Source organism: Pseudorca crassidens, chromosome 9 (genome assembly GCF_039906515.1).
Source record: "Pseudorca crassidens isolate mPseCra1 chromosome 9, mPseCra1.hap1, whole genome shotgun sequence".
Classification (NCBI taxonomy): Eukaryota; Metazoa; Chordata; class Mammalia; order Artiodactyla; family Delphinidae; genus Pseudorca; species Pseudorca crassidens.
The window spans coordinates 8,181,410-8,205,484 of NC_090304.1; the positions used below are offsets into that span (position 1 = coordinate 8,181,410).

Below are 24,075 nucleotides of genomic sequence, written 5' to 3' on the forward strand. Positions count from 1 at the left end.
GGCAGCCCCACCCTACTCTGGGCGGCCCCAGGTGCCTTGACTCACGTCCTGCCGCCCAGGCTAATGGCCCCCTTCCCGGGCGTCATCCTAGAGGCCCTGGTCAGAGACCCCGGCGTCCTTCCCACCTCGTGTGTCCCTCCACAACAGCCCCCGACACCAGGCGACACCCCAAGGGCAGTAAATTCCCTGGCGAGGGGCTCAGCCCCAAAGGCATGGAGGAGAGAGGATGAGGAGGCAGGAAGAAATAAAAGGAGAGAAGAGGGTACAGGGGGCGGGCGCAGGCCCTCTGGGTACTTCTCCTGCCCCACGCTCGGGAGCCCAGACCTCACCTTTCAAGCAAAGGCTGAGCCCAGACTCAGACCCTACCCGCTCTGCTGGCTACCCAGAACCTCTGCCCCCTCCCCCCACCACTGCGACATCCAGGCCAGCCCAGCGGGCCCCTCCCCTGAAGAAAGCCCCTTGCTGCCCCATGAAGGGCAAGGAGGCCAATGGCCACAGGCCTCTGACAGCAGAGAAGGATCCCAGGCCACATGTGTCCTGGCACCTAGTGGCTCCTAGATGCGGCTGGTAGACACAGGGCACAGATTCAGGTGGTTGCATCCCAGCTTTATTCTCGTGTCCCTCACATCCCAGCTAAGGCTCAGAGATGGGCCCAGGCCACAGTCCCCGGGAAATGGTCCTTGGCTCACCGTCTGGACCGGGCAGGGGGCTCTCTTGCCCACTCCTGCCTGCCTCCTTCAGCTGGGGGCTGTCCCGGAGACCACCTCCTCAGCAAGGGCCGCATGGCGGAGCCCCAGGCGGGAGCCGTTTGTGGGGGCCGGCCATCGGCCCTGTCCATAAAGTCATCCCAGCTCCAGCTGGGGGCCCCAGTGCAGGCTGTGGAGGATCTGGGGGCCCAGGCCTCCCTGTCCAAGGATTCGCCACAAGTGCCCTGCCTCCCCAGATTCTTGGGCTGCCTGGCGCCCCCGGTGAGACTCCAGAGTCGAGAAGACTCCACTCCCAAGCTCCCCATCCACGCAGTGTCACTGGCTGAGGGAAGGCGCGAGAGCCCGTTTCTCCGATTCCTGCACCTCGACGTCTGGAGGGAAAAGCTCAGCTCAGGCTCGCTCCCTCCGGGGACTCCCGGCTGCCCTGCCAGGCCTCAGACACGCCAGGCCTTCGCTTCGGCTGTTCCCTCTGCCGCCCGGTGCTCCTGATCTCACTCGCCCTGCTCTCCTGTCTTCCCAGAACACCATCACCTCCTAATATCCTAGGGCTGAGCTGCCCGGTATAGGACTGGGCACGTGAGGTGTGGCCGGTCTGAACTGCAATGTGCTTGGGTATAAAATACCACTGGACTTCAGACTTAGTGTGAAAAAAATAATATAAAATCCCTCATTAATGACTTTTATACTGACTACACATTAAAATGATAATAGTTTAGGCATACTGAGTTAAGCAAAATATGTTATTAAAACTGATTTTACATTCCTCTTTCTACTTCTCCTGATGAGGCTACTGAGAAACTTTAAATTACACGTGGAGCTCACATCAGGTTTCTATTGGATGAGCCGTTGTAGATAATTATTATTTTTATGCACATTATTCGCTGTCTCCCACCTCCCCACACCAGAACGTTCCCTGCTGTATCCCCAGCTAGCACATCACCTGGCACGTCGTAAAGGTTCATTGTCAAATGAGTGAATGGGCGACTGAGGCCTGCCAGGGGCCCCAGGCAGGGCAATTACCTGCCCTCCTTCCCAGGCCCCCACTCACCCTCTCTGTTGGCATCTGCTTCGCGCTCCGCCAGGGTCTCGACAGAGCCATCCCATCCCACGCTAGGTCCTGGGGGGGCACAAGGCAGCCACTGGGCCATGAGGACCAACACAGAGGCAACAGGGCTTGTGGGGAGACACAGGAGACAGGAAGGAAGCCCCCTCCCCCATGGAGCTGGTGGGTCCACAGGGAACTGGGGGGCTAGTGGGAGGAGGGACCCTTTCCCTCACCTTTGCCATGGGAGCTGGGTGCCCCCAGCGGGCCTGGGCGCCGCTGTCGGAATCTCTGCCGCGGGGTGTCCCCGGGGCTGAATGACTCAGAGCTTCGCCCCACGGGAAATCTTGAGCTGAGTTTCCGACGCTGCCCACCTGCCAGGGTCTCATCCCGCAAGCACAGGGAGCTCTGGGCCCGGCGCACGGGTGCCGGTGAGGGGGACCCTGCAAGAGGCACAGGCAGGGAGGGTATCGGAGCAGTGCCAGGAGGGGCTGGGCAGAGTGGAGGGGCCAGCAGGGAGAAGCTGCACAGGGGCCACAGGGGACAGGCAGCTGCAGAGGTGAGGGCGGAAGGGGCCCAGGGTTGGGTGAGTGAAGGTGGTGACAGGAGGCTGGACCCTGTGCTGGTTCTGACACTAACTCACTGTGTGACCTTGGGCAAGATGCTTCCCCTCCCTGGGCCTCAGTTTTCTCATCTGCTGACAGGGATAAATGACTTCTCACTAAAGTCCCCTGCTGCTCCGAGGTCCTAGGTACCGCTGTGGTTGGGTCGGATGGCGTGGGTGGGTAGGATGGCGTGGGTGGGTAGGATGCTGTGATTGGGTCGGATGGCGTGGGTGGGTCAGGTGGCGTGGGTGGGTAGGATGGCGTGGGTGGGTAGGATGGCGTGGGTGGGTAGGATGGCGTGGGTGGGTAGGATGGTGTGGGTGGGTAGGATGGCGTGGGTGGCAGCGCAGGCAGAAAGGAGGTGCCAGCCAAGAGGGACACAGCAGGGATGCAGGGCAAAGAGCTACTGGAACCATCTGGGGGAGTGGGGAGAGGTTGCAGCAGGGAAGACCAGCGGGGAGCATGTGTGCAAGCCACACAGGAAGACCAGAGGCATTGGCAAGCCCTGGGGGCGGGGGTAGGGGACATGGGGTAGGGACCATCTTGGTCACCTGACCCCCAGACCCACCTGTGCCATCTGCCTCCCTGCCCTCAGAGAGCTCCGTCTCCGGGGGGCCCCCTAGGCTCTCGGTGCTGCCAGCCCCATCGGCCCCCAGGCGCGGCCCCCCGTGGGGGCCCCCCTCCCGCCGGGGCCTCATCAGCCTCTTCACCTTGTCTGCCAGCCAGCTGCCCTTCCTGGAGGCAAGAGGGCACAAGAGGGGCTAAGGCCAGGGAGGAAGGAGGGACAAGAGGCCATGTCTGGGATGGCAAAGGCCAGGCAAACCGTCACTGGGGCCCAGACCTGGGCTGGGCCAGGGCTCGAAGGGCAGGGCAGGGCAGGGGCTAGGTAGGGACGATCCCAGGCCCACCAGGATGGAGGGGCCTCTCACTTGGTCCGGGGCAGGGGCCCAGGTTCCAGCACGCGGTACTGGTCCATGATCTTCTCCACCAGCTTCTGCTTCTCCCGGCGCAGGGCATTGAGCTGGTCCCTGGGAGGATGGGGAGGGAGGATGTGGGCTTGAGGCCTGGGCAGGAACACGGGGTACACCCTGGCGCAACCCTGCCCGCTAACACAGCCTGACGCACCCCAGGACGGGCTGATGAATGCCTGCTGCCCCGAGCCCCTGGGGGTCAGCCTCCCCCTTTTCCCAGGCCCTCCCAGGGCGCCTCCCCATAAACAACCCAAGGGGCAGCCACACCGGCCCCCACGGCCCCTCACAGGTACTCGCGCTGCTCGCGGTGCAGGTGGTCCCGGCTCTCCAGGCTGCGCTCCAGGAGCTCCCGGTTCTCCCGGCTCAGAGCCTGCACCTCGGCCAGCAGCTGCCGGTTCTCCTCTTCCTGGGCGCTCCGGAGCTCCGTCAACAGCTGTCAGGGGCAGGCGGCAGGACAAGCGGGGGTGCTTAACAGGGCTCAGGGCCGCCGCCTTCCACTCTCTCCACGCTCTTGCCAGCCCCCAACGCCCCCTCCAAGCCAACCTTCCTCCCCAGCCACCACCCACCCCTCACCACACCTCACACTGTGTGGCCAGCCGGCAGGCGCTCAGGTCCAACTGCTGGTTGGACTCTCGCAGTCGCAGGCTCTGCGCCTCCAGCTGTGCCCGCTCCAGCTCCAGCCTCGCCAGCCGGCCCCGCAGCTCCCCGCGTTCCCCCTGCAGCTCACCTCGCTCCTGGGACACCTCCGCCAGCAGCATCTGAGCTCTGCAGAGGCAAGGAGAGCTGCTCTCCAAGGGGACTTGCTCCACCCCCACCCCCGCAGGCCCCTCATGAGGGCCAGAGGAGCCTTGATGGGGAGAGGAGGCAAAGCAGGACCCCACGGGGAAAGCGACCAACTCACCACCATCCCACTTCACAGATGGGAACACTGAGAACTTGCCCGAGGGGCGAGGGGCTGTGCCAGGGCTGGTACCTGTCATGCTCACTCTGCAGCCTCCGGAGCTCCTCCTCCAGGCCCCGCTGCCGATGCCCGTCCTGCACCAGGCGTTCGCGCTCTGCCAGCAGGGCCACCTCCTGCGCCTCCACGTGGGCCCTCTGGGCCTGCAGCTGCTCGTGCCTGCAATGAACAAGGAGCTAAGAGGGCCGCAGGGACCGACGCCAGGGCGTGTAGGTAGCTGGACCGTCTGGACCTGTAAGTCCATCGTCTCCTGAGCATAAGCGCCGGGGCGAAGCCACAGGGCAGAACGCTGTGCCGGACGCCCACCACTCCCGACCGCCGATAAGCCCCGGGGTGAGCCCACCCCGGAAGTGCAGAGAGCCCAGCCGCACAAGAGGGCACAGCAATGGAGGTGGGTCCACTGGTGGCACTGCTGCCTTGGTGGCATCAGACCCACCCAGGGAATCTGCTCTGGGCAGGTAGGGGGTGCCCAGGAGAGGAGCTGGGAGTTTGGAGGAGGCTCACCGGCCCTGCAGCTCCCGGTGGGCCAGCTCCAGTGCCCGCATGTTGGCCTTGAGGTCGCGGTGCCGGGCCAGCAGCCCCTCTAGCTCAGCCTCCTGCCGCCGCTGCAGCTGTGCCAGGGCCTCGTGATCCCGAAGCAGGGCCTGCTGCTGCCCGCGGGTCTCCTCCTGGGAGCGCCGCGCCGCCTGCACCTCTTCCTCCAGCACCCCCAGCTTCCTGTGCAGCTCCTGGCCCTGCAGCTCCAGTACAGACTTCTCAGCCTAGGCCAGAGGAGGGAGCAGGGCCTGCTGGGTGACGTCCCAGGCCAGAAAGGGGGTAAGGGACGGGGGCAAAAGGCAGAGGGCGGGGCAGAGGAAAGGAGAGAGCGGTCTAGGGATCCGAAGGCAGAGGCAGCCGTGGAGGGGAGGGCAAGTGGCACAAGGCAGGGATGGCACAGATGGGGCTGGGGTCGGGGCAGGGCAAGCAGGAGGGACTAATGGCCGGCTGTGGAGGAGAGGGCTGGAGACGGGGTGAAATGGGCACTGACGCGGGGGCTAGAGGCAGGCAGAGGGGGTACGGGCAGGGGAGGAGAGGGCTGGAGACGGGGTGAAATGGGTACTGACGCGGGGGCTAGAGGCAGGCAGAGGGGGTACGGACAGGGGAAGTGGCAGGGTCAGGGGGAAGCGGCAGGAAGTGGGCAGCGATGGGGCAGGGGACAGGTACGCAGGCCGTCACCCACCTGCAGGCAGCTGCTCTGCTCCTGTGCCCGCTGACTCTGCAGCAGCAGCTCCTGGGCGCGCCCCCGCAGGCTCCCCAGCTGCCCCTCCAGGTGCTGCAGCTGCCCCTGCAGAGCCGCCTTCTCGGCGGCCAGCGTTGCGTTCTGCCCGGCAGGGAGGGGGTTAGCCAGTGCCAGGCCTCTGGGGCACACCCCCCAGCCCCGTGCCCACCATGGCGACACTCACGCTGCGCTCCACCTCAATGAGCCGCGCGCTCTGGGCCTCCGTGACCCTCTGCTCAGCCTGCTTCTCAGGCCCCTGTCCCACAGCACCCTGGCGCAGCTGCAAGGAGAGAGGGAGTGGCAGTGGCCTGGGCACAGCGCAGCGGACCCTTACCCCCTTTGGCAGTCCTCCCCCGTCACACTTCCCCCCACCGCCCAGCATCCCACAGCCCTGCCCTCCTTGCTCCGTCACTCTCCACCCTGCCCTTTGCACCTTCTCTCGGTTCTGCAGCAGAGCCCAGCCTCTGCCTGAGCTGTTGCTTCTGCACATCGTACTCCTCCTCTGGGCCCCAGTTTCAACACTGCTTTCTTCAGAAAACCTCCGCCAATCAATCCCACACCAGCCAGCTAAGCAGTCTGCTGGGGGCCCACGGGCTATGGTCGCCTGTGTTCTTGCCTCTGTCCCAGGTGGACAGTGGGCTCCCTAGGGCGGTGGCAACCAGGTATGGAGCCGTACCAGAGCGGCGCTGAGCCCGCACGCAACAGGGCTATCAGAAACGATTCCCAACTTAGGACGATAGTCGCTGAGCTCAGGAAGTGGTGGCGCCCACGCATGAGGGACACAGCAGGTGCCTCAGAGTAAAGCCGCCAGGCTCTGCCCATTTGAGGAATGGGGGAGACGAGGTCCGGGCAGAGCCGCCTGGCTCCCAGCACGGTGCTCCCTCCTACAGGCCCCCAATCGGGGCACAAGGCGAGCAACTGGCCAAGAGCGAGGGCCAAGACCGAGGGGGCGATACAAGCGCACGCGGCCCTGGCTGTCTGTGTGCAGGATGGAGGGAGGAGTGGGCCGAGGCCCCGGCAAGCAGGGCAGTGGCCTCACCTGGAACAGCTCCTCCTCCAGCTGCAGGGCCCTCGTTTTGAGTGCCAGCAGCGCCTCCTCCTTGCTGGTGGCCGCCACCTGCAGCTCAGCTTCCAGCCGCTGCTCCAGGCCCCGGTACCTGCCGGGAGAAGTGTTGGCTCCCAGCCCTCCCCAAGTCCTTGCCTGCCCCTCGGGCAACACCCCACCTTTGGTGCTGGACCTCCTGTTCCCGCAGAAATTCCTGGTGCTCCAGAGTCGCCCGTTCCAGCTCCCTCTGCAGATGCTCCAGCCGGGCCCCCAGCTCCTGGCCCCGTGCCGTGGCCTTCTCTAGCTCCTGAGGGCAGGTAGAGAAGCCTCAGGGCCAGAAGGGCAGGCCACCACCCTCACCCAGGCCTGAGAGTCAAGAGACCCAGCTTTCTGTCCTTGCTTTGTCACCCTGGGCAAATATCTTTAACCCTTTGGGGCTCTACTCCCCCATCTGTAAAATGGGAACAAGGCCTGCTCGCCTTGGAGAGTGGGTATGAAAGAGCTGGGGATTATAAACTGGGGATTATAAGCCTGAGGGAGGCCCCTGGGCCAGGAGTCAGAGGCACTCGCTGGGCAAACGTCTTCACCTCTCTGAGCCCATGGTTCCTCGCGTGCCCAGCGACAGCTGGATTCACCCTACGTTCTGAGGCCACACGGGCCATGTGAGGGCAAGAAGGGCTCGGAGGAGGCGGGTCTGGACAGGACCCTCAGCCACAGGAGGGTGGCCACAGAGGGCAGGAACTTGGTGAAGGCCAGGCCTAACCGCAGTGGGAGCTGGGACGGGGAGGGCCAGGACGCCGCTGACCACGCAGCCTGTGGCGGTTGGGCCGTACCACTGCGGAAGTGGATGGGAGACCCACTCTGGCCTGTGGGCCCCGCAAGGTAGGGCAAACCATTCTGAGGTACGGGGGGGTGGGGGCCCTGGCAGGATGAAACCCTGGGGAAGGCCCGACCATGACAGCCGCCCGCCAAATCCTGCCCTTGGAAATGGGGTCTACCAACCCTTACTCTGATCTCCCTGGCTTAACAACCCCACCTGGACCACCGCTCAGGGTCACTGCACTTCTAGACACCCTTGGCCACGGCCTCTCATTGAAAAACTAAGAGTCCCATGAGTCCCTGCTGCCTGCAGCCAGCAGCCACAAGAGCCCCAGGGCGGAGAATAGGAAGAACAGTGGTGCCCAGGAAGACCTGCATCTCGGGCCAGACCCCTGCCCTGCCCCCTGCAGGCTCCGGCCACAGCCGTCAATGCCCCAGCCACCGTGCCTCCTGCCCTCTCCCTAGCCAGGAGGCCCACCTGAACAACCCCCTTGGCCCCTGGTTCCCTGACCTCCCTCCCCTGGCCAGCCACCCCGGCCTGTACCACACCCAGTTATCACCAGGAACTGCTCCACCAGGAAATCTCACAAAATTCCCCTTTGTCCTCAGCCTCTTCCACCCTCTTGGTCCTCAGAGCCGGCTCCTCCAGCCGGCCAGCCCTACCCCTACCTTCACTGCCCACCTGCTGGCACTCCCTCTCCATGGATTAAGCCCATACTGAGTGCCAGGCACTGCCCCAAGCTCTCTACATTCATTACCTTACAGGATCCTGTGACACAGGTATTGTTTTTATTCTGGTTTCAGGTAAAGAAACTGAGACTCCGAGAGGTTAAGTAACTGGCCCCAAGCCACACAGCTGAGGAGGGGATCTGAGATATAATCCAGGTCCGTCTGACAGCATCTCTCCATCACCTCCTACAAAGTGGACCCCAGAGACAACCTCTTGGCCTTACCCTCTCACCCACACCTCCAGTTCTCACACTCCCCAGGCCAAGCCAACAGCCTGTTCCTCACTCCTCTCCATCAGGAGGCATCTCGGAGCAAATAACTTATCCTCTCCGGATCTCAGTGCCCTCCTCTGTGCAACAGGGAAGAAACTGGAAACTGCTCAGCCAGAACATTTGGGTCCTCGTCCGCAGCACACCTTCCCCTCAGCACTGTGCCCCACTGGCCTGAACACCTATCCCATTGCCTTGTGGTCTCCTCTGCTTCCCCTGAGGGGCCTTCAGACCTGCAGACCTGACCACTCTGCTCACTTTAAACCCTCCAGTGACTCCTCGTTGCCCTCATGAAAACAGCTGCAACTCCTCCCTTTACTCATAAGGAAGACGAAGCCCTGCCCTACAGGAAACCTGCTTAATGAAGTCTTAGTCTCACCTCCCTCCACTCCCCGCCTCACACTCCACCCCTACAAACTCGGGCCTGTACCTCCTCCTGGCTCACTGCCGTTCTCTCTCCTCCTCCAGGAAGCCTTCCCTGACGTGCTCCAGCCTGAGTCCAGTGTGCTTCCTGGACCCCCACGGCTCCCCGCACGGTCCTGTCTCCACCCCAGACTGTGAGTGAGCGTCTCCCGAAGGACACATGCACTGGCTGCCTGGTACAGGGCCTGGTGCCAAGGAGATGCCCGCAGACATGCTTGACTGAATGAATAGAGGGGTTTCCAGGTCTTCTCTCTCCTCCACCCCCCATCCCAGCTCCAGCCAGCCTCACCTGCCACCTTTTTTTTTTTTGGCCGCACCACGCGGCTTGCAGAATCTTAGTTCCCCGACCAGGGATTGAACCTGTGCCCCTGCAGTGGAAGCGTGGAGTCCTAACCACTGGACTGCCAGGGAATTCCCTCACCTGCCACCTTGACCACTGGCACTGCCTCCTATGGCCCCAGGTTCCCCTGTACACCAAGGTGACCCTCCCCAAACGCATCCTCACACAGGTCTGCCCGCACCCTTTGGTGAATTTCCCCGCCTGGGGACGGAGTACCAACACCTACAACGCTGGTCCCATGTACTTCTCCACCTTCCCCCACATCTCCTGGGCCCCTGAGCATCTCTAATGCCTTCAAGTCTTTGCACATGCTTTCCCTCTGGATGAAACATCCTTCCCCGCTTAGCAAAATCTCGATCTTTCCTTAGAACCCTCCCCGAAGCCTCCTTGCCCCGACCCTGGCATCAGCTCCCCTTCCCGTGGGGCTCCCGAAGCACTTTGCCTGTAACAACCAACGTATCTTGAGCCTTTGCCCAGCATGAACTAGGCTCTTCATGCCATTATCTCCCTTGGTCTTCCAAAGACCCGCGGAGGCAGCTACGAAGAGCACCCCCATTTCACAGAGGGAGGCACCGGGGCAGAGCTGAGCAAAGCGCCACAGTCAGAGAGCCAGGATTTGCACCCAGGCCATCTAGCTCCATGCCCGCCTGCTACAGCCACCCCAACAAAGGCAGGGGACATCTGCCCCTCTCCCAAGCCAGGCATGCCTTTGGGAGCCAGGAGGGGACTTCGCCTTTCTATTTCCGGCCCCAGCTCAGTGCTGGGCACTCAGCGGCTGCTGATGGAGTTAATAACCCAAAACCCCAGCAACTGGCCTGGAACCCTGCTTCCCGACCCTGGCTACGAGCCCCGACATACCTCCTGGAGGGCCTGCCTCTCCCGGCGCTCCCTCTCGGCCTCCTCCAGGTGCCGGCGGCTCTCGCTCTGCAGCACCTGCAACTGCTCCTCGGCCGCCTCGGCCCGGGCCCGCAGCCTGGGCGCCTCTCGCTCCCACTGCCTCCGCTCGCGGCCCGTCGCTGCCAGCACCTCCGCCAGCGCCCCGCGCTCCCGCGACGCAGCCTCCAGCTCCTGGCCGGCGGCCTCCACCGCCTCCCGCAGCCGGGCCAGCTCCCGGGCCTGGGCCTCCACCTCCCGGTGGGCCTCGGCCTCTGCCCTCCGTGCCTGAGCCAGCTCCTCGGAGAGGCGGGCGGCCTCCGTGCCTCGGGCCTCCAGCCTCCAGGCCTGGGCCTCCAGCTCAGCTCGAAGAGCCTCAGCCTCTCTCCTCAGCCGTGCCATCTCCTCCTTGAGGGCCTCCTGCTCTGGGACACCACCGGACAGGATCTCCCCTGGGATCCTCCCCTCCCAGGTCTGGGCCTCAGGAGCCCCCTCCAGCTTCTGCTGTGGTTTTTGTTGGGCTGGGTCCCCGACCATCCTCTCCAACTTCTGTTCATGCTCTCTGGCCTCTGCTCGCCCCTTGGGTAGGTCCAGCCTCTGGTCTAGGGTCTCCTCCAACTGCCCACAGAGGCTGGGCTCCGAGAGTCCAGGTTTGCTCTCAGGGTCCTCCTGTCTCAGCCCCAAGGCCTCAGGCACCGACTCTCCAGTCCCTCCTCCCGGCGACAGCTGGGCCTCAATTTTGATATCTGGGCCCTGAGGTGGGGCCACAGCGGCAGGGGTCTGGAGAGGGGCTCCAAGGCCAGCCTTCTGCAGGGACTCCCGTGCCCCTACAGCGGGGCCTGACTTCTGGGCCATCGTGCCTACAGGCACTGTGACAGCCGCCTGGAGGGGCCTCTCCACCACCTTTGGGTCCAAATCAGATGCCTGAGGACACTCAGCTAACCCCTCGAGGGCTGAATCTGATGCCAGGGGAGCCGGGTCCAAAGCCTGGGGGCCTTCATCCCCTGCCTGACCAGCCAAGCCCTGGGGGCCATGGTCTGAGGCCAGCCGAGTCTGGGGAGCTGAGTCTGGCTCTGCAATCACGGAGTCCTCGCTCGGCTCCTCCAGCAGGGGGTGCTGAGGGCACATGAGAGGGATGGTCAAACCCAGAGGAGGATGCCAGGAAGGACGTGCTGATGCTTGGGGGAGGGGACTCACCTGGCCACCCGGCTGCCCCTGCAGCGCCCGGAGCAGGCCTCGAAGCTCCCGATTCTCCCGCTCCAGGGTCCACAGCCGCCCAGCCTCTGCCTCCCTCACTTCTTCATGCAGAGAGGGAGCCGCTCCTGGCAGGGGCGCTGGGGTGTGGGAGATGAGGTCAGGATCCCTCTGCTCCCTTACGGCTCCTCACCCACACCCACCACCCCCCCGACACCCCCGGGGGAAGGGGATGAAATCAGAAGCTGTCCCCACTAAGGTGCAGGAAAACACAGGCAGCCTCCCACCCACAGCCCCTCCACTGGGGTCCCACTCACCCTCCCCAGGAGAGCCTGGGGCTGGCTCCAGGCTCCGCTGAAGCTCCAACTCCAGCTCCACGTTCTCCTCTGCCAGCTGGTCCACCTGATGCCGCAGAGAGCTCAGCTCCTGGAGGGGAGAGCAGGGTCAGACAAGCCCTCCCCGCCAGGGCCAGGCCAAGCGTGTGGGCTGGAGGGTCACGAGGGGAAACAAGGAGTAGGAGTCACAGGCATCACCAAGGAACCCTGGGGACCACTGGGGTCACAGCTCACTGTGTGACCAGGGCTCCCCCTGGGAATCTCACCGCATGGGCCTCGCCCAGCCGGGTCCGCAGCAGCAGGTTCTCCCGCTGGGTCTCATGCAGCCGAGCACAGCGCTCCTGAGAGGCGTCCAGCTGCTCCTCCAGCAGCGCCTTCGAGGCTTCCAGAGCCCCGGAGAGCGCCCGCTCCTCCTGGTGGGGGAGCAGAGAGAGATGGTGGTGCGATGCCCCCAGCACTCCGGGGCCACAGACCCTGGCTCCCCTCCCCCATCTGACTCTGCACCCCTGTTGCTCTCCAGGCCCCGCCTCTCCCCTCCATCTGCCCCTCCTCCTCCAAGGTTTCTTCAGGTACCACTTCCCTAGCACCTGTCCCCGCCCTTCTCCTATGTAGGCTCTGCCCCTTCTCCCCAGGAACTGCCTTCCAAGGTCCTTCTAAGCCCCACGTAGCCCCGTTGCTGGGTGCTCTCTCCAGACACTGCCTCCCCTACAACTGGCCCCACCTTCCTCTCCAGCTACCCTTACCTACAGCCTCCACCTCTCCCCTCCATCTGCCCCATCCTCCAGAGGGCCTGTCCCCAGACACCACCTGACCGCGTTCTCCTAGCGGTGACTATTCCCTCCATTGGGCCTGACCTATCCCTTGGCCCAAATTCGCTCCTCTCGAGGCCCACCCTGTCCCCGGCAGGCCGCGCCCCCCATGCCCCGCCCCCTGCAGCCTCGTCGCCCCCCTCACCTCCAGCTGGCCCTTGCAGGCCTCTGCTGCCTGCAGCCGCTCCCGGCAGCGTCGCAGTTCCTCCTGCAGGCGGGGCAGGCGTCCGGCCCGCTCCCGCAGCTCCTCCGCCTCCTCGCGGTACAGCTCGGCCCGCTTGGCCTGTCCCGACAGCGCCTGGGCCTGGGCCAGACGGTGCGGAGCTAGGAAGGGCCACCCGCTGGCCAGAGGGTTGAGGACGGGAAGGAGCCGGGTTGGGGGAGGCAGTAGGCTGGGGAAGGTGCGGGGGGCGGGTTAGGGAATGCGGCCATGTTTGGGGGCACCTGAGCGCACCTCCTGGCGGAGCCTTCGAATTTCGGCCTCCAAGCCCTGCACCTCCACCTGGGAATCTAGCAGCAGCTCGGCTTTCTCCTCCCTGGAGGGAAGGGACGCAGGAGGGGTCTGGGGACCTGCACCCTCCAGCCCTTGCTAGGCCTGAACCCCATCCGGACCACACCCAGACCTAAGCTGCGCTCCCTGCCCGCCACCCCCCACCTCCACCACCCCCTACCCCCGCCAGGTCCTTCCCAGCCAGCGCGCTCACAGCTCCTGCCGGATGCGCCGCAGTTGGGCCTTGGTGTTGGCCAGCTGCAGGGCCAGGTGGTGTGAGGCGCCCTCCGGGGGAGTCCTGGCAGGAGCCTCAGGCAGCGAGGGGGCCGCCAGCTGCCGCTCCAGCAGCAACTCAGCCAGCCGCTGGGGGACGTCAAAGGTCAGGAGTCAGGAGTCAGGAGTGACCCGCCCCAAGAGCCCCACATCTGCCCCCAAGCACCACAAGACGCATGTGACTGTTGCAGCGCTCCACCCCCACCCACACCTCCGGCACGCGGCTGGGTGCCCGGCTGGGTCCCCGTGGCCCTCCTCCTCCTCCTCCTCCTCCTCCTCCTCCTCCAGCCGCCTCGTACCTGGGCCCCCACGTCCCGCTCCCGAGCCAGCCTCAACAGTGTCCCCACCAGGCTCCGGGACAGCATCTCCAGCTCCGGAGGCGCCAGCTCCCCAGGCTCGGGCCCAGCCAGCGCCAGCACCAAGCCGGCCCCGGGCTGGGTCACCTGGAGGCACAGGGAGAGCAGGTCAGCCAAGGAAGTAGGGGGCAGGGTGTCCCAGACGGCCGACCAAACTTGTACCTCCTGGATGGCAGCAGCCAGCTCACTCTGGACCTCCAGGCTGAGGCCCTGGATGTGCCGGATGAACAGCTCCCGGTGCTCACACTGCAGGGGGAGCAGGGCGACGAGGAGGGGACAGTGAGGCTCACACCGGCGTCTCCCACCTCTGCGGCCAAAGCCAGACCCTGCCCTTCCCTGCCCCACTTACCTGCACTGATGCCCCCAGCAGTAGCCTAAGGATGCCTTCCAGCTCCTCCACCGCCTCCTCTGCAGGGCACAAGCCACAAGGGGTTAACCGGCAGGGATAGGGGGAAGAAGCAGGAAGGGGTGGTGGGAGAGAGCACCTGAGAAGGGGTCAAACCCCAGCGCCTGGAGGTCTGGGGGTGGAGACAGGATCAGCAGCTGCAGCTCCTCCTGCAGCAGACGGCAGATGGGGTGGGAGATGTGAGAAGGGCCTTCCCGCAGGCAGGGGGCTCCCAGGCTCAGCCTCCCGCTCCTGACCCCTCACCTGGTAGAAGTCCCTCAGCCGGCCCCACAGGCGGTTCAGGTTCCACACCCGCCAGGCTGCGGGCCCATCGTGGCCCCTGATCATTTGAGGGCCGCCTCGGGAACTGGGGGCACTGTGGGCACAGGGGACGATAGGTGGGAGGGGTGACTGAGGACCCACCTCCCCTAAACCAGGCTCTTCCCACCAGGCTGCCCGGCCCCCCTCCCCTCAAGCCCCTCCACAGCTGCCCCGAGGCCCCCTCTGGTGCCCTTACATGACGCCCAGCACCCGGAGGAGCAGCGCCCCGTCGCTGAGGCGTAAGAACCTCGTCTCCGGACAAAGAGGCCCCTCTCCTTCCTCCTCCTCTTCCCCCTCCGGCTCCCCCACCAGCCCGGCCAGGCCCAGCGCCTGTGGGGACACAAAGGAGTCAGCTGGCCTGGGTGGGAGGCCGCACCGGCAGAGCCCCTCTGACCTGCCTCCTGGGCCCACGCAGCCCCCTCCTCACCAGTCCCCTGAACGCCAGTGGCCACGGACCTGGACCCCTTTTCCTGCTGCACAGCTGCCTGGACTTCCCCATCCCCACCTGAGCCCGCTCCTCCCCTCAGGCCCCAGCTCTGCCCCCTCTCCCCCCACCCCACACCAGCCCCTCCCTGCTGCTCATTTCCCCTCCCCAGACTCCCTCGCACTGCCCCCTCACCCAGGTGGCCAGGCTCCCACTCAGGAAGTCTCTGATCCTGGGCCCCTTGCCCCCATCCATGACGGGGTCAGGGTGTCGGTCCCGCTCTGGTGGCTACACCTGCCCTGAGAGGAAGAGGAAGTCCCGAGTGGGCCCAGGCCCAGCCACAGACACCCTGAGCAGCTTCCTCCTTCCGGGTGCCGGCAGCCCTGTGCACCCCCGGAGTCCTGCCTCAGCGCCCCCCCCCCTTCGCCTCCCTGCATCCTCCCAGCATCTTGGGCAGGGCCAGCTCGGAGGTTAGCAGGGGAAGGTGGAGTCAGGGCCGCCCAGGAGCAAGGCCCACAGCTCTCCTGGCTCGATGGACAATGGCAGGTGAGTCCTCCCCCTCTCTGGGCCTCGGTTACCCAACTTGAAACCCAAGAGGGTGACCTCAGCCTTGTACCTTCCAGGGCCTCGGAAGGGGCCTTACACGGGGCATCTAGGTGCCCACACCTGCATCTTCTGATTTGCCTGGCTTCCCTTTCCCCTTGATGTTTCCCAAACGTACCCAAATCACCCTCCCAACCTACGAGGCTTGGGAGGTGCCGCCTCCTCTGAACCCCGACCAGAAGTGAGTACCCCCTCCTCGGACCCCCCCCCCATACTCTATATACACCGGACTGAGACAGAACGTCTAGCCCGTGGGCTAGTGACCTCACAGGCCTCAATTTCCCGTCTGTGAAAGAAGTGAGTTAGAATCGAGCCTCTGAGGGACACAGTTCAATGCAGAGACCAGCAGCACGTGTCTCACAGATAAACCACGAGGCCAGGAGGACACCCCAGTTCCCCCACTGCTCACTACTGGGCTCTGTGTGGGACATTGCTGGGTACTGAGATGTGGTAAAAAGCCACATAGTCCCTGCCCCCGTGGTATGCCCAGTACACTGGGGAGACAGCTACGCAGAAAACCACACACACACACACACACACACACACACGCACACACCCAAAATGTAACATTGCAGCTGTACTAGGTGCATTGACAGGGAAGGGATTTGACGTCAGTGGGATGATCAGGAAAGGCATGGGGGGTGGGGTGGGGGGATGACCATGAAGCTGAGATCAGGGATACCTGGGTAAACTAGGCAAAGTGGGGAGGAAGGAAGGGCATTTCAAGCAGCCGAAGCAGAACGTGCAAGTGTTCTGTGGCAGCTGGAAACACGGCCCGTGTAACGTTCAGAAATTATTCATGTTTCATCGATTCCCAGACACTTTGTTTCTCACATTTAAATCGCTGAAGTCAGGTTACATGGTAGAGTTGCTGGCTAGCCAGCAACAGTCCTGACGTCATTGTCATTGCCTGCACGTGCCCATACTTCAGAAGCATCAAACCCTGCCGAAAGGGCATCAGCAGCTTGGGAGAAAACCCCAGAGACAAGAGCGGAGCGCTCTTAACCCCAGGCCCCAAAGGGTGGGAGCTCCCGGGGGAGAGGAGCCAGACTTGTCAGCAACACTCCCAAAGCAGAAATCAGAGTCGGCTTGCTCTGCGGTCCTGCACAGTTGGCTTAGGACTCTGATGGCTGCTGGTGGTTTCCGGTTGTCTTGTGAATTTCGGGGGGGAACACCGCTCTCCCGAACTCTTGATGCCTCACAGGAGTGGGTGGCAGGGAAATACTGACATCGCGCCTCTGTCGGATTCCAAATGTGAAGGAGTTTTCTGAACAGCGTAAACTATTTCTTTTGCTTATATTTTCCTTTTTATGTGTGCATCAGAATTATGTATGATGAGAATCTATGTCTAAGTCAAAAAGAGCTCCTTCGGGGGCTTCCCTGGTGGCGCAGTGGTTGAGAGTCCACCTGCCGATGCAGGGGACACGGGTTCGTGCCCCAGTCCGGGAAGATCCCACATGCCGCGGAGCGGCTGGGCCCGTGAGCCATGGCCGCTGAGCCTGCGCGTCCGGAGCCTTGTGCTCCGCAACGGGAGAGGCCACAACAGTGAAAGGCCCGCGTACCGCAAAAAAAAAAAAGAGCTCCTTCGGGAAGTATAAAATAGTCTAGTGATGAAAGAGCCTTGGGACATAGTTAACTGGCAGCATTCTTCTTTTAGTGGCATTTTCTTTAGCGGCGTCTTTTACAATCGTTGACATCTTAGATTTGCTGCAAGATGGGGCAATATTGCAAACACAGGCTTATCATGAGCCAGTCCTGGTTACCAATACTTTACACTTACTAACTTATTTGCACAGGACTAGTTTATGAAATAAGGACTATGGGTTATCTCCAATTTATAGAGAAGGAAACCGAGACTCAGAGAGGTTAAGAACTTGCCCAAAATCACACAGCTCTGAAGTGGTAGCCTGACCAGGCAACAGGAAGCTGCGCAGGGTTGTTAGCAGAAGAGCATATCCAGTTGTTTAAGCCTCCCTAGAAGCATCTGGAAATGCAGATAATCCTCTCAAAGGGTTGTTACAAGGATTCCACAAGCTGGTGCCCGGCTGAAGCATTCATGAAATGGTCCCTAGTGTGGTCCCAAATTTCAGACACCAGACACCAGTTTATTATCTTTAGTATTAATAATATCAAGGGTCCATCCAGATTGGACTCTGCGAATCTTACACCTATTTCCATCCGCCCCTACCTCGGGATTCCAGCCCAGGAAGTACTCCGGAGAACCCGCTCTGGGTTAGCGAAGAGTGGTGAGAGGGCCTCACCTCCCAGCAGCCAAGGGCCCCTGCCTTGCTCCGTGGCTTCCGAGTCACACCCTTCCTCCAGCCTCCTCGGAGGCCTGGGCCGTGTCGCCCCATTGCTCTTGCTGATTGCTCTCACATTCGTCACTCCAGACATGCCCGGCTGCACCTCAGTCTCTCAATCTGGTTCTATAAGTTGGTTCAGCTGAGTCAGGCAGAGGGAGGCTCGGGGGGCAGGCGGTGGGGGAGGAGGCTGGGGAGGGGCTCCCTCATCAGCTGACCCCAAGATGTTGGGATTTCGAGGCTCAATTAACTATTGAGGGATGTTCCTCAGGGGCTGGCAGTGGTCCCTATCCCTAGGCTAGATTTTTTTCCTTTAAAAAATTGTTCAGGGGCTTCCCTGGTGGTGCAGTGGTTGAGAGTCTGCCTGCCGATGCAGGGGACACGGGTTCGTGCCCCGGTCTGGGAAGATCCCACATGCCGCGGAGCGGCTGGGCCCATTGAGCCATGGCCGCTGAGCCTGTGCGTCCGGAGCCTGTGCTCCACAACGGGAGGGGCCGCAACAGTGAGAGGCCCGCGTACAGCAATAAAAAAAAAAATTGTTCAGGAACTTCCCTGGTGGCACAATGGTTAAGAAAACGCCTGCCAATGCAGAGGACACGGGTCCGAGCCCTGGTCTGCACATGCTGCAGAGCAGTTAAGCCTGTGCACCACAACTACTGAGCCCACCTGCTGCAACTACTGAAGCCCAAACACCTAGAGCCCGTGCTCTGCAACAAGAGAAGCCACCGCAAAGAGGAAGCCCACTCGCAGCAATGAAGACCCAACACAGCCAAAAATAAATAAATAAATTTATTTCAAAAAAATTGTTCAGATGCATGATCAAAAATGTCGAGAGAGAGTCCACCTGCCGATGCAGCGGACAGGGGTTCGTGCCCCGGTCCAGGAAGATCCCACATGCCCTGGAACGGCTGGGCCCGTGAGCCATGGCCCCTGAGCCTGCGCGTCTGGAGCCTGTGCTCCGCAACGGGAGAGGCCACAACAGTGAAAGGCCCGCGTACTGCAAAAAAAAAAAAGAAAGAAAGAAAGAAAAAAATGTCAAGAGTGCCTAAGGATATAGAGAAAAAATCAAGTCTCCCCCTCTTCACTCCCAAACCCAGTCCCCAATGCCATGCCCCGTTAGCATTTTCTGTGTCCTTCCTGAGCTGCAGCTGCCCAAGTCTGTCACAAGTGGTTGCAACCACACCCACACCCACACACACACACACGTTATGTGTGCACCTCCATGCTTTGAGATATATTTCACAATCTGCTTCATTTCTGTTCAGAACCGTTGGCCTTGGCCTTTTGAATAGCTACATTGTATCCTACGGTGCGCTCTCCCATCGTCACTTTGTCTCTTATTGACAAAGATTTTAAACATTTGCATCTTTTGCTATTCCTACAGTGCCATAATGACTGCTCATCTCAGAGATCTTTTTCTGGAAGTTTTTAAGGTGGGGTGGGGGGTGTTGGTGCCCACTGCTGCCAACATGTGGATTCAGGAGGCAGGCAAGAGGCAGAGAAAGACAGACAGACAAATGGACAACGTCGTCAACTGCCTGCAGCCTCCTACCTCAGGGCTCAGCTTCCCCAGCTGCACAGGGTGGGAGCAGGAAGGACTCCCACTTCCCTTCTGGTTTTGAATTCTCTAGGTAGCCCTAGTCTGACCCCAAAGACCCGGGGCAGGAGGGCTTGAGGGCTCTGGGGCTCCAGGAAGCAGAGTCCAGGGAGGCCAGGGCAAGTGGCAGCTGGGTTCAACCAGAGCCCAGGACCAACCAGGCCTGAGTCAGAGTGGCTTTTTCTCCCTGCCTGCGGCAGGCCCCACCTGATACCCCAGCGGCTTGGCTGGGGCCCAGCTCCCTAACCAGATGGTTCAGGGCCCCAGGCTCAAGAACTAAAACCCTAAAACAGCCTCCAGGGGTTTCTGGGCACCTGACCCTCTGGCGTTGTGTCTGAAGGACTCCCTACTCCCCACCCAAGTGTCTGAGAAGGGGTGTTTTTCCTACTTACCATTTGGGGGTGGAAATAGCCAGAGTTGGACAAGAACAGAAATGCTCAGCCCAGTAACCCAACAAGCTGCCCATGCGGGAGGAGGCGGTGGGAAACCAGAGCCAGGGAGGGGAGGGCCCAGGGCCATCTGCCGAGTGCTGGGCCAGGTGCCCAGGGCCTCAGGGTGCAGCCTGCAGGGCCTGGGCCCAGCTCTGAAGAGAGCCCGGTGCGGCCCAGCCGCCACTACCTGACACTGGGCCAGCTCTCCCTTTCTGCTTTCCCCAGGGCTCCCCGACGCTCCCGGGGGCCCTGCCTCGCCCCGAGCCTCTCACCGAGCCTGGCACCCCGGCACCAATCCTTCTCCTGGTGGCCTCCACCCAGTGCCCAAGGAGGTGTTCGGAAACACTGACTGACTCATGACCCTTCTGTGCTTAAAACCCTCCAGTGGAGGGACTTCCCTGGCGGTCCAGTGGTTAAGACTCCGCACCTCCAATGCAGGCGGCGCGGGTTAGAGCCCTGGTTGGGGAGCTAAGATCCCACATGCCTCGCGGTGTGGCCAAAAACAAAAAACCCTCCAGTGACTTCCCCCTATACTATGAATCAAGTTCCAGCCTCTCACCATGACCTCGCAGGCCCCGCAGAACGGCCCAGGCTCGCCACCTGACCCTTGCCCCCCACACACACCTCCCAGCCTCACACCCGCTCCAGCTTCCTCAGTCTCTCTTCTGCCCTCAGCACCTCGACATTTGCTGTTCCCCAGCCTGGAACACCCTCTCCAACCCACACACGTGCACAACCCCCCTCCCCCATCTAGCTCCATCTCCCCCTACTGGTGTGCCTAATGGCCTCTTTCTCAGAAAAGATTTTCCCTTTTTTTTTTTGAAATAAACCTGTAGATTACTTACAGTTTTGTTTTGTTTTTAATTTTATTTATTTATTTTTGGCTGTGTTGGGTCTTCGTCGCGGTGCGCGGGCTTCTCATTGCGGTGGCTTCTCTTGTTGCGGAGCACGGGCTTTAGACGCGCGGGCTTCAGTACTTGCAGCATGCAGGCTCTGTAGATGTGGCTCGCGGGCTCTAGAGCGCAGGCTCAGTAGTTGTGGCACACAGGCTTAACTGCTCCGCAGCATGTGGGATCTTCCCAGACCAGGGATCGAACCCGTGTCTGTTGCATGGCAGGTGGTTCTTAACCACTGTGCCACCAGGGAAGTCCGAGATTTTCCCTTTCTAAAGGAGACCCCAGTCCTTCTCCCCTCTTAGTCTTAAGCCACTCTGCATCTTCCCTTGTTTGCTTCATCTGCTCCCCACTAGAGTGGAAGCTCTGTGAGGGCAGGGATGCCATGGGGTCGTCCAGGGCTGCGGTCTGGGCCAAGGAAACCATGAGAGTGACACCGACACCGTGTGCTGACCACTTGCCCGTGCCAGCTCTGTCCTTCACATATGTTAATCACTCAATCCCCTCTACAGCCATAAAATACAGGTACTATTATCGCCATCTCCCTTTTATGATGAAGAAACTGAACACAGAGAGGCTGTCACTTGCTTCAGGCCACACAGCCAGGAAGTGCTGGAGTGCAGTGGCAGCTGAATGAATGGTTTTGAACAGATGAATTCCTACTTCAGGGAATTCCCTGGTGGTCCAGTGGTTAGGACTCTGCACTCGCATTGCCAAGGGCCCGGATTTGATCCCTGGTTAGGAAACTAAAATTCCACAAGCCACGTGGTGCAGCAAAAAAAAAAAAAAAAAGAATTCCTATTTCAGAGATGAGGAAAGTGAGGCTCAGAGGGGTATGAGGGTAAACCTAAGTCCTCTCTCTGAGAGCTGCATCTCCTCCCACGGTCCCCACTGCCTTTTTGCTGCCTGCTGGGAGGGTAAGGCTGGAGCCCAGAGCCCAGTTAGCAAGAATGGGGAGACCCAGTGCCAAGCCCTGAGGTTGCTAGCCTCCCTCATAATTAAAGACACACACATCAAAGACAGCTGAGGTACCATTAAAAATCCATTAAGCGGGGCTTCCCTGGTGGCGCGGTGGTTGAGAGTCCGCCTGCCGATGCAGGGGACACGGGTTCGTGCCCCGGTCCGGGAGGATCCCACATGCCGCGGAGCGGCTGGGCCCGTGAGCCATGGCCGCTGAGCCTGCAGCGTCCGGAGCCTGCGCTCCGCAATGGGAGAGGCCACAACAGTGAGAGACCAGCGTACCGCAAAAAAAAAATCCATTAAGTGAGCAAAAAGTAAATCCAGAAGGTAAAACTCGGGTTGGCTCACTGAGGGGAGAGGGGGAGAGGAGCACATGCATGTATCCCTGATGGCCCTTAAAACGGCCTCAGGGTTTTCAGACACCAGTAAAACCGCCAGCGCCCTTTGACCCAAGCACTCTCAGCATTTGGGAACACGCCCTGAGGAGGAAGCCCAAGAGGAAACAAAATCAGAAATGTGTCTGAAGCTGCCCGTAGCCAAATCGTGGACAAACCCAGATGTCCACCAGGAGAAGCCAATCGCGCCGTGGCTTGTGGACAAAATCCTCTCTCTGCCCTCATCTGGGCTGCTCAGTCCACTCTCTCATCTGCCTCACCTTTAGCCTTTACACAGGCTGTTCCCGCCACCTGGAGCACACTTTCCACCTCTGCTCACCTGGCTATCACCTATTCATTTCTCGGCCGCAGCCAGAAGTCCTTTTCTCCCTTCCTTTCCCCCATGGGAGGGTGGGGTAGTGGGCAGAGTCCTTCTTCTGTGATACCCCAAATGACCAACTTGTGCTTCCTCTTCACATCTTCACCGCACTGATTGTAAGCACTCATGCGGCGTCTGGCGCCCCCACTAGCCTGGGAGCGCATGGAGGTGGGACCAGAGCTGCGCTGGCGCTGCCCTGGCTGGGAGACCCGTAGCGCCCGCAGGGCCCGTGCCCAGCGTATTCACTGCTGTGTCCCAGAGCCCCGCACGTGGCTGGCGCAGAGATGACTCTCAGCAAACAGCCGCAGGATGCAAGATACTGATGTGACTGTGGGAAGCGGAACCCCCGGAAGTCCGAATGGGTCTTCACAAGCACACGGGGCACGCACACACGCATCGCAGTGCCGGGCGAGACCAGCAACAGCCTCCTCTTGGCAGAAGTCACTGAGATTAAAAATCCACCTGAGGGACGCCCCTGGCGGTCCAGCGGTCAAGACTGCGCGCTTCCACTGCAGGGGGCCCAGGTTCCATCCCTGGTCGGGGAACTAAGATCCCGCCCGCCCCTTGGTGCAGCCAAAAAAAAAAAAATCCATCTTAGTAGTGGCGATGGCTGCACAACTTGGTGAATAGACTAAAAACCAGTGACTTGGGCTTCCCTGGTGGCGCAGCGGTTGAGAGTCCGCCTGCCGATACAGGGGACAGGGGTTCATGCCCCGGTCCGGGAAGATCCCACATGCCGCGGAACGGCTGGGCCCGTGAGCCATGGCCGCTGAGCCTGCGCGTCCGGAGCCTGTGCTCCGCAACGGGAGAGGCCACAACAGTGAGAGGCCCGCGTACTGAAAAAAAAAAAACAAAAACGAAAAAAACACTGACTTGTTCACTTTTATTTATTTATTTAAATTTATTTATTTATTATTATTATTTTTTACTGCGTTGAGTCTTCGTTGCTGCGCGGGGGCTTCCTCTCGTTGCGGTGAGCAGGGGCTACTTTTCATTGCCTTCAGTAGTTGTGGCTCGCAGCCTCTAGAGCGCAGGCTCAGTAGTTGTGGCACATGGGCTTAACTGCTCCACGGCATGTGGGAGCTTCCCGGACCAGAGCTCGAACCCGTGTCCCCTACATTGGCAGGTGGATTCTTAACCACTGCGCCACCAGGGAAGTGTCAGCAAGTCTAGTTCTAATTAAGAACCACTATAGTCAAGTTTATGCTGGAACAATGGGAACCAATATCCAAGAAGCTGGAGAGAAGATAGCTTTCTGTCTCCCTCTCTGCACTTTTTACTCCTTCCCAAAACACATGTTGAATATTTCCCACATTCCCTACCCTGAGCAGGGCACCTTACCTGTGTTAAGAAAAAAACATGATTCCCAGCTCAAGCAGGCAGAGTTGGTGCAAATATTAACATAACAGATTGATACGCATGTTTATTAGCACCAAAAATCTGTGCCTTCACACAGATGCTACCCAAACTTCTCTAGAAGTTATACAAATACATGTATGTACACACACACGCGCGCGCGCACACACACACACACACACACACACACACACACACACACACACACTTTCTCCGCTGTCACTCCTCTATGCCTGTGCAGCCAAACCCAAACCAAGACTAGCAGGGTGTGTCCTCCTGGGGCCAGTAGCCTCCAGGGCTCCCAGTCATGGTGCCTGCACGGCTGCAGCCCAAGCCTAGTCTAGGCCAGAAATGCTGGGACCCCTTCCAGCCCTCTCGTGCTCTCAGAAGCCCGGGTTCGATTCTCTAGGAGATGACAAAGATTCCCCTGGAGATGTCTTCCCAGCTCCTTCTGGTGAGGCTTTGGGTGCCGGACAACATAAGGAGATCCTGGGAGCCTAGAGACATTGGACGATAAGAGAATCACTAGCCCCATTATACTGATGTGGAAACTGAG

The 24,075-nt window shown here is 61.0% G+C and overlaps 1 protein-coding gene across 2 annotated transcripts; it reads right to left on the minus strand.

The window, feature by feature from the left end:
• Positions 1 to 424: 424 nt before the first annotated feature.
• Positions 425 to 14,525, minus strand: CCDC88B (coiled-coil domain containing 88B). 2 transcript variants are annotated; one of them, XM_067748551.1, is made up of 26 exons: positions 14,399 to 14,525; positions 14,146 to 14,257; positions 13,982 to 14,051; positions 13,846 to 13,904; positions 13,659 to 13,742; positions 13,440 to 13,583; positions 13,082 to 13,230; positions 12,832 to 12,913; positions 12,523 to 12,681; positions 11,835 to 11,981; positions 11,551 to 11,659; positions 11,237 to 11,373; positions 10,025 to 11,155; positions 6,766 to 6,893; positions 6,581 to 6,698; positions 5,726 to 5,821; positions 5,503 to 5,643; positions 4,788 to 5,044; positions 4,299 to 4,442; positions 3,904 to 4,090; positions 3,613 to 3,758; positions 3,284 to 3,382; positions 2,923 to 3,089; positions 1,986 to 2,192; positions 1,756 to 1,824; positions 425 to 1,078 (listed from the first exon to the last, which is right to left on the minus strand). In XM_067748551.1, the coding sequence occupies exons 2-26, from the start codon at positions 14,227 to 14,229 to the stop codon at positions 1,023 to 1,025; spliced, it is 4,170 nt and encodes a 1,389-aa protein (XP_067604652.1). In that variant the 5' UTR covers positions 14,230 to 14,257; positions 14,399 to 14,525; the 3' UTR covers positions 425 to 1,022. The 2 variants fall into 2 exon arrangements, with proteins under 2 accessions (XP_067604652.1, XP_067604653.1); XM_067748552.1 differs by lacking the exons at positions 425 to 1,078; positions 1,756 to 1,824; positions 2,923 to 3,089 and having other exon boundaries at positions 1,994 to 2,192.
• Positions 14,526 to 24,075: the final 9,550 nt, after the last annotated feature.